At 42.7% G+C, this 12,897-nt stretch overlaps 1 protein-coding gene across 2 annotated transcripts in view; it reads right to left on the bottom strand.

Moving 5' to 3' along the window:
• Positions 1-433: 433 nt before the first annotated feature.
• The window catches only part of NEDD9 (neural precursor cell expressed, developmentally down-regulated 9), a 38,163-nt gene continuing 25,699 nt past the window's right edge, over positions 434-12,897 (bottom strand). For both annotated transcript variants that reach the window (XM_014878706.2, XM_014878698.2), the window contains exons 3-7: positions 6,868-6,969; positions 5,922-6,023; positions 4,313-5,536; positions 3,888-3,977; positions 434-3,054 (exon numbers count right to left, since the gene is read on the bottom strand). In XM_014878706.2, coding sequence (XP_014734192.1) covers positions 2,563-3,054; positions 3,888-3,977; positions 4,313-5,536; positions 5,922-6,023; positions 6,868-6,969 — 2,010 coding nt within the window. In that variant the 3' untranslated portion in view covers positions 434-2,562. The remainder of the gene's footprint in view (positions 3,055-3,887; positions 3,978-4,312; positions 5,537-5,921; positions 6,024-6,867; positions 6,970-12,897) is intronic.

The raw sequence follows: 12,897 nt of genomic DNA, 5'->3' as shown, positions 1-12,897 counted from the left end.
CACAGCTGTGTCCTGTAACCCCACCTTCCTGTGGGATTGTGTTGAGAAGAACTGCCCTACTCACGTGAAGGACCCCTGTTGGTACTAGGATGAGGTGGTTCGGGATGCAGCTTATGCAGCAGGAGCACACACAAGGAGTGAGGCAGGATTGTGGCTCAGTGTGCTGTAGCCCTGATAGTTGTATTTTGGACTTGATAGCTTGTGTAGCTGAGTTGTATAAGTGATTCACCTGCTGCTTCTGGACCGGCAGAGAAACTGTCTGCCCCTTCCTCTTAAATCCCCAAGTTCTCATTTCACACTACAAGCACTGACCAGTTAAAAGATGGAAAATGAGTTCCTCATTTTAGAATGGCTTTGATAATATTAGCAAGCAACAATACTTCCTTTTAATATGTTTAGAAGATTCTGAAAACAAGAAAAAATAAGACCAAGCTGCCTTTTTTATATAAAAAAGCTAGTAATTTTAATCATTTCGAAATGACTCTCTACAAGATAACAAACTGTAATACAGGGTTGCAATAAAGGTTCTCCTTTGGAAAGCACAAACTATCAACATAACCACTACACTTAGAAACACATTTTCACTTCCTAAGAATATACAGAAATATACAGAATGAAAAAAATGGACAAGGAAATCCAAAAGAATTCCAAACAACAATAGCACAAGACAGGTTCACAGAGATTGCTTTTTGGCAACTGGTTATAGGTTACAAAATCACAACTGCCCTTTCAGGATGTTACACCAGGCCAAGCCTTGGAGCCCATCCTGAGCCATGTGGGATTGTGCTGTCTTCCACTGACCTTCCAGGAATGTTCTGCGCTCTGGAACATTATGGTAATGAAGAGGGGTCTTTGCTCAAAGACAATACATTAAGGTTGAGAGGTTTCATACACTGCTGAAATGGTTCTAGGACAACAAGTCCCGTTTCAATAAGGTACATGTTCAGCTATGAAATGGGAAAGCCAGGAGTCAGGCAGAAGTGAGAAGTGCCTGTGTTCCAGGCACTACTGATCTCACAACCATGTAGTTACCAGCACTCTGGCAACGGCTCCAAACACATCGATGTGGGACTACCTTGAATTAATAAGGACAGAAGTGTTTCTGCTTTAAACATGCCTGAATCACCTGGAATTTTCCTGAGCTACTGCTCACTTTGAAGCACAGTTTTTAGGCTGGGAACCACGGGCAAACAGTGTTCTGTGACTTATTTTTAGGGGGTTCACAGAAGGCAATGATGACAAATAAGCTGATATGGGTTTTGGAATGACCACCATACATGAAATTTCTAAAGAAGCCTAACATTCTACTAACAACATTAAAGGTCTACATTGAAAATTAGTAGGTGAGACTGTGTGTACTTAATGACGGAATGGTCCATTAAAACAGGACATCATTTTTGGCAATAGTGTAGTGCAGAAAAGACCAACATCTATGCAGAATTCCAGAAAAAAGCCCAGTAATTGAATAAAAATCAGAATTGCAACAGAAGCAATTAATTCCCAATAATAAGTCCTAGAAAATTAAGTGCTATTTCTTCATTAAATTGTGTATATGCTATAGAGATGTTAAAATATCTGTTATTTCAAATGAAGCTCTTTTCTTTCCATACGAAATACAATTTGTATGTTAATCCTTCTGAAAGGGATTGGTATTTTGAAACATTGCTCATCCACAGCCTCAAAGATAAGCCCAATGGAACCTGGGATGCCCTCAGGATAACTTTAAGTCCATAAACAATGAGGCTTTCAAGCCTGACTGTTAAATTAAGTTGCCAATGCAAGGACATACAAAGTAAATATGTATGAAATTACATTGCTGGGAATCCATCCATGGTTTTGAAATCCCATGTTGCAGTTATTAGAAACAGCAAAATTTGACTGCCAAAAGATATTAAATATATACAATTCTGCCTTCCTCCTTTGAAGGTCCTGCTTCTTGCATGGCCTAAAACTGCTTTTCTCCCAAATGCTGTATGCCTTGCTTGATATGTTGCTCATTGCAGCTGTGCATCTATGTGGGTTGGAATGACCAAATGTTTTTCACAACAAAGTAACATCAAGAGGAGTTAAACTTCACAGAATTAACCTATAGAAAGTAATTTCTAAGAAGGGAATGGAGTTCTATGAGAACCATTACACTTGCTTCATGGATTGCTACAAGTAGGTTTCACAACCAAGTCCATGCACCAGCATCAAGATGCAATGAAACAAAAAGAGTGCAGCATCCAGTTAACAAATATGCTGAGGAAACAGGCTGTATATACAAAAGATATGCACTGTTTACCCGACACGTAATTTTTAAGGTGCTTAATTGATGTTTTAAGGAAGGTAGCAACATATACATATACGTTGTGTATACATATCTAAATGTGTATAAGAAACATAATACAGAACCAGACAATATTCCCAGATCCCTGATTTGATTAGACTCTCTAATGCATAAGAATGTATTTAAAATACTTAATAAAAAATATCTAAAAAAAAAGATAACATTTACATAAAAATAGCTCCAGTTTGTCTGCTCTTCTGCTTTGCTGCTCACAGATTGGGCTCTGCTGGGTTTCACAAGGACGCCATTTGGGCTAGTGAGTGTTTGAACAACTGTGCGTGATGAGAGAGCTCTGTTACTCGGTCCACCATCTTCTGCAGGGATATTGTGTTGGGGTAACTCAGGGCAGCCGCCTTGGTGGCCAGAACAACGCTCTTGAGCAGTTCACACAGCTGGTTGCTGGAGTTCATCACCCTGTTGCACATGTCCTGAGTCGTCATTTGCCTCGCTAGCGTGTCCCCAATGAAGACAAGTTTGTGAGCGCTCAGGATGATGAACTTGCTGTGTGCCACGAAGATCCGGGGGGGCTGGGAAGAGTTGACACAACTGAAGAAGGCATCGATGGCGTTTAGGAGGGAGTTGAAGTGAGTCTCGCACTGGTCGGAGTAGAACAAAAGCAGGCGGCTGTCGTGGGAGGTCTGGAGGGCTTGTGGAGGCTTCCATTTGGAGATGTCGTTCTCTACTGGCTTTGTGATCTCTTGCTCCAGACGTTGGAACTGATGGATCTGACAGGGAAAACAAAAGCTCCCATCAGCAAGTATTCTCCTAAGATGTTGTTATGTATTACGGGATGCCCCTGGGTATCCTACACTAACCTTATGCTAAGTAAAAAGTTAACAGGATGTTTTCTAAGATCAAGTGCCTTGACTACCATAGATCCAAACGTGCAGAGTTCAGAAGGGAGAAACATCTAAAATCCTTCATTTGCATTAAAAAAAAAACAACAACCCAAACTCCTGAATTTACAGGCTGTTGCTCATTTGAAGTATTCTGAAATCACAAATGAGAGAGATGGATCCAAGTGGCAATGAACTCCTACACAAACTTAAAAAGCTGTCATCTCTGTGGGATTTTGAGACTAAAACCCTTTAAATCTCACCTCCTCATTGCTTGTACAATTTTCTGCCATGCGATATGGCAACAACATATTGAAGAATTAATATGAGGGAAAAGTGACAGCCCTCAATCTTGTGAACCTACTTTTTTTAGCACTAAAAGTGATGTTCAGCACAACATTTAAGCTGATGGTATCAATGTTCACTGAGCAGATGTGAAGGTGGCACATGTATTCAGTATGGTCCAGTGATTAAGGACCTGGATGGCAGGTCAGGAAAGCCAAGTTCTCAAGCTGGCTTTGTGACTGACCTGCTGTGAGACATCACAGAAGCTTGTTTCTCTTCTGTGGTGAATTTTTAGAGTTTTTAAACTCTTTGCTTTTTATTATCTGTATCCTTTGCATGCTGCTATGGTAAATGCTCCTCCTGCTCTATTTGACCAGTGCTCCTTTTGTGTGAGCAATGCTGCAATTCAGGGCAATTATACACGCAGGAGAACATACCTGATGGTGCTCTAGCTCCATTTTGCTCTGCTTGATGATATTTTCTTTCTCCAGAAGCTCCTTCTGTTGCCTTTCAAACTCTTCTTTCCCCTGTTTTGCATAACATAAGAGACTGTGTTAAATCAAAACGGCTCCTTAGCTAAATGGCAGCTCACAGGCCAAGAAACATGCTGCTTTGTATTGGCTTTTTCACTGGTAGTGCACCACAAAGAGCACAGAAAATGAAAGGATAGTGTGGCAGAGCAAAAGGCTATCACTATTAGAAATCCAACAGTCCTATCTGACAGGAAGTAATCACCCTGGTGAAATTACCCTCGAATATGCATTAGTGTGGCAGTCGACTGCTGCTTTCCCACAAGCTTCTACAAAACCCACAGACAATTCCTACATGGCCTTGTGCAGAAGAAGGTGTTGGGTTTACCCACCTGCAGGTGAACATAATCGTAGTCATCCATCCAGCTTTTTTCTGAGCCCTCACTGGTGGCACTGTAAGGGTGCTGGCCTTTACTCAGGAGCGGGGGGAGGGAGCTGCAGTGGTTCTGTGCTTTCTCTGCATGTCGCTGCATCTGAGGACTGTCATACACACAGTCAGGAGTGTTCATTATATTCTCTGGTATGGTTTTGAAACGGGAGCTGCCCAGGGCCTGTTTGAAGAGCAGCTCTGCATTGACACTGATAGTGGTGGTGAGCTGCTTGGCATCGTCTGGAACCGTCCTCGCCACCATAATGAACCGATCCAGGTCATCGCACTTGTTCTGCACTCTGTTGACAGCCAGGACGTTCAACGACCAGCTGTAGCTGTTCAAGTCATGACTGGTTTGGGTAAGGATCTGGTGAGAGTCCTCCAGCCTCTGCACCTCCCTCCTCATTTTGTTGAGGAGGCTGAACTCGGACAGGCAGGAAGCGTTGGCTGCAGATCCTTTGGCAAACTGGAGGTACTCCAGCAGCGACTGCTCTACCTTATCCACAGCAGCGTGAATTTCATTGATGTGTTTCTCCATATATCCATAGGACCGCCAGTCTGGTGTAATGAAGGCTGTGAGGTGATTGACAGCTGCCTCCACCATCTGCTGGAGGCGATAAAGCCTCTCTATAGCTGTGTCTGGATCAAGGATTAATCTTTTGTCCTGTGCAGTTGATGCTGAATGAGAAGAGTCTTTTGATGTCGTTGATGACGTGGACATGTTACTCCTTGTGCTTCCTGTGCTGGAGAAAGACAACCTATTCATCCCATCAGTCACATCCTGTAATCCTTTATTGTCTTGGAGGACTGCTGGTGGCACATCATAGACACCTTCTTTTCCTTCTGTGATGGGACTTTCACTGAGTCCTGTCTGTTGTCCTGGGAATGCAACTCCCCTTGGGGTATCATAAACATCTTTTTCAGGTGCAATCTGCTGTCCAAGAAAATGGTTTTGATGGTTTGTAGGGATGTCATAAACACCCTGTGTCTGTGGCATTCCACCTGGCAATAATAGGCTCTCAGGAGAAAACCTATTATGTTCTTTTCCAGTTGCTTTGGTGATGGGAGGAGGAATATCATACACTCCTTCTGGTCTTACACTGTGGCCCACTGTAGATGAAAAATCCTGCAAGTTTTCCCTTGGGGCTGTATCATCTTGGCATGCAGATGGAGGTGCAGCATACAGCTGAATCACAGAAAACAAAACATGAAACCTTTGACTAGAATATCAAAATATTTACCATCTTCCATTTGGGATGGAGGATCTGCTACTGACTTTCAACAAGTCAGCTTCTTATCTTAAGTTTGACTGAGAGTCAGTTTTAATATCTCACTTTTTATCACTCATCTCAATGCAAATTTTCATAAGCAGCAAAATCCAAAAAGGCAGCATGCTGCCACAAGGATAATGTAGGTCTAATTATCAATTTATAGTTCATAACCTTAATTTTGATGCAGTGCTTCACTTCACCAATCTCCTTTTCCTTCAGGATCATACATGAACCCTTGTTAGAACATGTCTTTGGCAGACACAAAAATACGGGATCTTGTGGAAACAGAGTAATGCTTACCCCTTTGGCAGGTGGTATGTCATACACTCCTAAAGCTTTTGCTTCTCCCATGGGAACTGGAAGTGCAGGCCCCTTAACTGATGTGGGGGGAATGTCATATATCTGAAGAAAGAATAAATTGATTACAAAAACAAGTCACCTCAGGGAAAGCTCTGCTACTAGCTGAATTTTCATAGCTTCTGTGTTTCCTCTCAGAAAGTTTGAATGTGACCAGAGCTCTTCAGTTTCTTCTCGTATGGGAGAACATCTTGGATTTGCCTAGAATTCTGGACACTTAGGAGGAAATGTACGTCTCCTCTGGGCAGTGGTGTGGAGAGCAGGCTGGAGAGATGAAGTCATGGCTGACTTCCCTCCTGAGAGGTAAATCAGGGTCAGTCTATTACAGACACCTCTTGGGGTGAACAAGGGAGCACATGTGACCAGAACTGATCACATCCAGGGTGGCTGAGCTCCAGGTCTTGCCAGCATCCACTCTACTAGTCTGTGGTCCTGGGGACTGACTGCTAATGGTGCTCCCCAGAACAAAGATATAGCTCAAGCTCAGTGACATGGTGCAGTCAATAGATGTTGAAAACAACTCCCTGCATAGCAGCTGTTCATCTAGGCGATAATTTTACCCTTACTGAGTGAATTACTGTCAACTATGCAACAACAAAGTACAAGGGAAAAAAATGTTCCCAGGCAGCAAGTTTATTCTGTTCAGATAAACTCTTTGATCAAAACAGAGAGAACAAATGGGACTTTTGCGTTTGGTGTACTGCCAAATCTTAGTCAACATCAAATAAAACTTTGAAATACGTCTGTGATCTGTGAATAAGCCACAGCATCTAATTAAAACATATTTTCTCTCTGAAACGAGAGAACTTGCCTTGCCCATAAAAGTCTGGTAGAAATTCATCACCTTTTGTGCTCTGTCAGCCCTGTTGGCACTTTTATTGGTACCTACCCCTTGGAGAGGGCGAACGGGGGGGATATCGTAGGCATCCTTCTGGTGTTTGGAAGGGAATTCATAAACATAACCTTGTCCTGACCTGACTGGTGTTATTACCTGTGGGTAAAGGAAAAAGAGGAAATGTTAAGTCTCTGAGGATCTTGGCATGTTCCCTCTGTCACTGCACAGGGTATAAACAATCCAGTCCTGTTAACATTCATGCTTCATTGGCAATGTTAGTAACACCAGTCTGCCTACCCTTCTGAGAGCTGAACACTCTAAAATCAGTGTTAGTAGCTACAAATGCACCATTTTTTCTTTCCACACCAGCTCTGACATGACTGTTTGCTAGTGCTCTACACTGTCTCCTACAGATTCTGTGCAGGTCTGACAGCTCGGTCCTTTCTTCCCATTGACCTCCCATTAGCACAGGTGATGGCTGCACCGCCCACTCGCTGAGACCAGGGCTGTGTACACTCATCCTGCTAGGTGTGAGTGTCCCCAGTCATTGTCAGAGGCTTAAAATACTATGTCTAGGCTCCTGGAGTCTATACCTTTGCTTGTAGAGGTATTTTCCACCTACTCCAACAGGACTCCGTGTGTTACTGTGCTCCATAGCACAACATCCTGGAGAACTGAGTGTGAGTTGTGGTTTTGGAAATTCTATAGAAATGCCGTGCTTAAACCTTCCAAAGCAGGACATTCCATTTTGCTGTCTCTACTTGTTTTTTCTCTGTTAGTGGCTAAGAGATGGGAAATGTCAAGCCATTCTTGAATTATATAATGCAATAACAGCCTCTAAAAAGCAAGTAAGCTTAGAATTTACATTTTGTAAACCATCACCTACCATAAAGACTACAAATAAAATCTGGTGAAAAATAAATGCCTTAAGTCTTGGACAGCATCTGCACAGCAGAATTTCAGTACAGTGTGGTATAAAAGAAATGTTACCTAACCCCAAAAGAGAACTGGATTGGTAGTGGTAATGCTGACATCTTAACCCCTGCTGGCGCTACCTAGCTCTAAGAAAAAAATATATATACTGTAACCAAAGGCATAAAACGGCAAATTACATAGGCTTGCATAAGATGTGGCTTTGTACTCAGCTGGGGAAAATTTTATACCAGAGCTACCTAACTCCTTAGAAATGTATGCAAGTCACACCAACAGCATTTCTACCCAAACGCTCAGGAAGGATCCCGTGGCTGTTTTTGCTGTAAGGAATCCTCACATCCTGGCCAGATTTCACACTGACTTTTTATTGACTGAGGTCTTCAGGGAAAGTCCCTTATGCTAACCCTTACCTCTTCTCTGCTATGTTAACAACACAGGCTTCCCCTCTTTTCACCTGCTGCCCAGCTTTGGCTGTGTAGTCTGTCCTGTACCATGAAGCTGGATTTCCCCTTGAGTGGGTGCCTTGCCAGCACAAGTACTGATCTGATTCAGTGAGTAGCCCAAGGCAGCACCAGCCCCTGCCCTGACTGTCTTGTGGAAAGGAGGAACAGCCCACGCCTGGCAGGAGGGGGAAGACCACGGCTTTTGCAAGTGCCCTTCCTTGAATTAGCATCAGAAGACAGGAACTGGAAGTGACAGTCTTCAGAGTGCTGCATATGAGAGAACTCCTGCTCAATTACGTACATAGGAGGTTTTTTTCAAAGAATCTAAAAATATTACATTTATGGCAGGCCGTTCCTGTCCCACACCTACTGCATTGTAAAAGGTATCTATGGGGAAAACTTTTAAGGAAGTTCTTTCTGAAGTTACTAGAAGCTTCCCATAATAGGTCACTCCAGATAGTATCCCTCCCAGGCCACTCTCATGTTAATATTGGGATTATTCTGTTTGCCAGAGAAAATTCTAACTTGTATCAACATCACTTCATGCCTTTTTTGCCAGTGAGGGCTAGTGACCAAACCAGAATAGTTTGCCATATATATTTTGCATCCTTTTTTTCTCCCCAGCTGTGTACTGCCAGTCAAATGCTTTCTACCCAAGTCAAGAACAGAAGGATTTGGTTTTAAGCCATGTTTACTCAGACATTCCTTCCAAGGGCTCCAAAATTACAACCATGGAGTTGCTTCAGTGAGTCATTCGGTGTGTTAAAGTGATCCTCTGGGAGAACTGACAATGTACAGTAAAAATAAAGGGCTGTTTCCTGGGTAGTCCATCTCCACCAGCCCTTCTGCTGTTGTGAACACTGTGGCATTAGGCTGCTTGCTAATATGCTGGGAAACTGCTTGACCATCCCAGAGAAAAGAAACAACAGGGTGTTCATGGCAGGCAGCCAGAGGCCCCACACAGCCCTGGAAGCAGGAGGAAGGGGGCACTGCTGCAGTTTGGCTCTGCTTCACCTGCTGCTCCTTGCCTAGATGGACAATGCAGGACTCAGGACGTATCAGGCTCCAAAAAGACAGATATTGGTTGCTCAGTGTGAAATTTTTACACCCACTGGCTCAGGTTTGTTCTACACTAGAAACTGAATGACAACCCCTTCTGGATAAAAGGAGGCTCAGGGGAAACCTTATCACTCTCTGCAGCTCCCTGGAAGGTGTTTATAGCCAGGCAGGGGTTGATCTCTCCTCCCAAGCAATGACTGACAGAACAAGAGGCCACAGTCTTAAGCTGTCTCAGGGGAAGTTTAGGTTAGACGTTAGAAAAAAATTCTTCACTGAAGGAGTGATTGGGCACTGGGATCGTCTGCCCAGGGAGGTTGTGGAGTCACCATCCCTGGACATCTTCAAAAAAAGCCTGGATGTGGCACTCAGTGCCATGGTTTAGTTGATGAGGAGGTGTTAGGTCACAGGTGGGACTTAACGATCTCAAAGGTCTTTTCCAACCTATTTCGTTCTGTGAATTCTGTGATAAAAGACCCCACCATTCTCTTCTTGCTCAGAGAATTATCTCCATGAACAAAGTCACAGGCCTCTAATATAAAAAAGGGAGTTGATCCAAGCAGCACAGGTAATAAGGCATAGAATCATAGAATGCTGGAAAAGACCCTTAGGACCAGTGGGTCCAACCATAAACCCAGCACTGCCAAGTTCACCACTAAACACACACAAGTAAAACCACTTCTTCTTTTTCTTCTTCTTAAAGGTAAATATGGTATTTTGCTTTTGTAACAAGAATTCCTGGTCACAGAACAAATTATATCCTTGCACCATGGAGCCTGGAACATGCATGGAAGAGAAGTTTGCTCATGTCCAGTACTTGCAGAGAAATTCTTCCTCACTCTGCACACAGGAATTTCATGCAGCTGCAGTTAGTCTGGTAGCTCATCTTTACAGGCCTTACCCATTTTTCAAAAAAATCCTGACATACCAGATGCTATATGAAAGATTTACAGTACTCCAAGGGTGCTAGTTTAATTTACTGTGCTGTGATAGAACCCTAAAAAGCTACACGAAAGCTCGATGGACGAGAGGAAGGAAGCCAGTTTCACTCAGCACTGCAGGACTTTTTCTATCATCTAGACACTTTTGCTCTTTCCCAGACCTGAAGCAATGGTCAAGCAGTGTCACTCCTTTATTTGGCTGAAACAAAACCCTGCTCTGGGTGTGTCTGGCTATTGTCAAAGAAAGTGTGAAGTTAAAGCACAAAATGCTTGATTCTGGGTATTCGTGAGTAAAGTCTGCCTGCAAGAGCAACTGTGGACAGAAGACCTGAGCTGTCTGCAGGGCTGTGTTCAGCAGTGCACTCTACTTACAGTGGCATTTATTTTTCAAATAAAAATGAGTCAGATGCTTTTATAACTGCTCCTCTTCAGGCTTTCAAAAAAGTTAAGTGAAAGGCAGAAAATATTACTTTAAGAAACCCAGCAACAATAAAGGTTTGCTAACGTGAAAGACAGCTTCTTTTCTCCCAGTGACTTGGTGTATTTTCCTGTGTGGAGGATTGTTATCCAGTAAGAACATATCATGAGCAATTTCACAGCAACATCTCCTGCAGATGATAATCTGGTCTGCACTGACTACTAGAATGTTTCCTGTTGTACCTTCACTCGTCTTTCCTTCCAGAGCTTTTCATTAAGCTGTACTGCTTATTCCTGGTCACTTCAGAATAGAAGCAGTTCATCACCAAAGTTTATCTTGAGTTAACATTTTGTAACAGTAATTAAAAGAATGCCCACACTACTTGACAAAGGGAAAATGTGGGGCATTTGTTCTTACTCTCATGACCTCTCATGGGCTATCAGGACATGGGGTTGCACTGCTTCTGCCTGAGGAAGAGAGAGGTAGCTGGGCAGATGAAGTATAGAAGTACCAAACTCAGTCAGAAGTAACATTTGATTTTGAATATTTACCCATAAATATATTAAATTAACCTGCTGCTTCTGAATGGGATGCTCAGCCCTTCCAATGCACTGTTGAACCATTTTTAATGGTTTTATTTTTGATGGTAGTTTACTTTTGAAGATTAATTCAGAAGGAAGGAGGTGACTGCAAAGGAAACATTCCACATTACCCACTTCTAGAACAGGGATAGCAGCCCCATCTGACACTCACAAATTTATTTCCTAACAAATGTCATTGCACTTCATACCTCACGAGGACTATTTTTCCTTTTACCTCTTCTCTTTCAAGAATGCCTGTGGTCATCCAAGTATAAAAAAATAATCCTTCATTTCAAACCAGCAATTTTCCTTGTTTACGTGTTAAAGGAAACAGATGGTGTTCCCACAAACTATCTAGCCCAACATTCTCAAAACATTGTTAACCACTTAATCCGTGCAGAGCAGCTAACAGGCACCAGCTTTGGCTCTGCTGAAACATGTAATGAGCCTTCAGACTTTCAGTACTGCAAAACAAAGACAACTGAGCAGAAAGTTTGTTCTGTTCTTGCTGAAGACCACGCTCTTCCAAAAGCAATTACTTGGGCCTTTTCCATGCCAATGGCATGTCCCTAACCAAGAAAAAAGAGCTGAATGTGCATGTACTTTACAAAATATCCAGTGCTGTGGTTCATTAAATCCCACTTTCCTAAATATAGGGAGAGAAAAACCAACATTCTATTTCTTTCAGGATTAAAATGCATGTTAGGCTGCAACAGAGAACCTTCCTAACTACGGCAACAAGAAGACCATTCTCGTGCTTACAGCAGCTACACAACACTGTAGTTTACATTGTTTCACAAGAACAAAGAGCAAATAAACCTACTGAAGCAAACAAAATTACTCTGAATTTACAGCAGTAACATGCAGGGCAGAATTTGGCCTGATCCCATGAGCTGCAATTCCTGATATGCAGAATGATGGGAAACAAGTGAGTTTTACAGGTGACAGAACTGATCAGAGGCATGTTGCACCCCTGCAACACCTTGCCCCACCCAAACCACAGGCAGAGGAGAGCTAAAAAGGGCAGCTTGGTATTTCCAGGTACGGCCTCTCAATCCCAAGATCCCACTGATGCCTGCCGACTGCTTTTAAAATAAATTTTAAATAGTGCTTTTTGAAAGTGGGAAAGAAGGGGCATATATATTTTAAATCGGGACCAAGAATTGTATTAAAACATATTTCAGCTCATGATGCTCTCCTCTTCACCCCATGGGCAGGGCTCAGCAGCTGCTGAGCTACTGCCATCCACTGCTTACCCTGGGAAGAAAGAGTTCTGCCCTGGAGGAGGCCAAATGGTGGAGCATGAAAGGGGGCTGGCATAAAGCCTGGATGTGGGAAAAATTAATCAAAGTGTAAGGAAATGGGGAAAAAAAAAATCACGTCTGCTTACTGTTGTAAATTGTTTCTGTAAATTCAATATGAAACTCTAATTGTTGAAATTCTGTTCCTGAGGCCCTTAAGTGGATATAGAACAGCCACCTGGGATCTCTTAGGCTTGTAACGAGCATAAAACAGACAAAGAGAATATACAGAAATATCAGAGAGAATTAAGGGGAAAAAAATCCCTTCTCTCTGGAAGTCCTAGACTTTTGCAAGGCAGTGGCAGGAGCCATTGAATGATGTCAGATGAGGCAGTGAACCTCTTCTTGGACATTCTTTCTGTTCTGCTGCCTGTACTTAGGAAGCCATGTGTGTTTCTTTAAATGTTTTGA

This window comes from Sturnus vulgaris, chromosome 1, assembly GCF_052056855.1.
Source record: "Sturnus vulgaris isolate bStuVul1 chromosome 1, bStuVul1.hap1, whole genome shotgun sequence".
In the NCBI taxonomy this organism is placed as follows: Eukaryota; Metazoa; Chordata; class Aves; order Passeriformes; family Sturnidae; genus Sturnus; species Sturnus vulgaris.
This window is presented reverse-complemented; position numbering and strand designations above follow the sequence as displayed.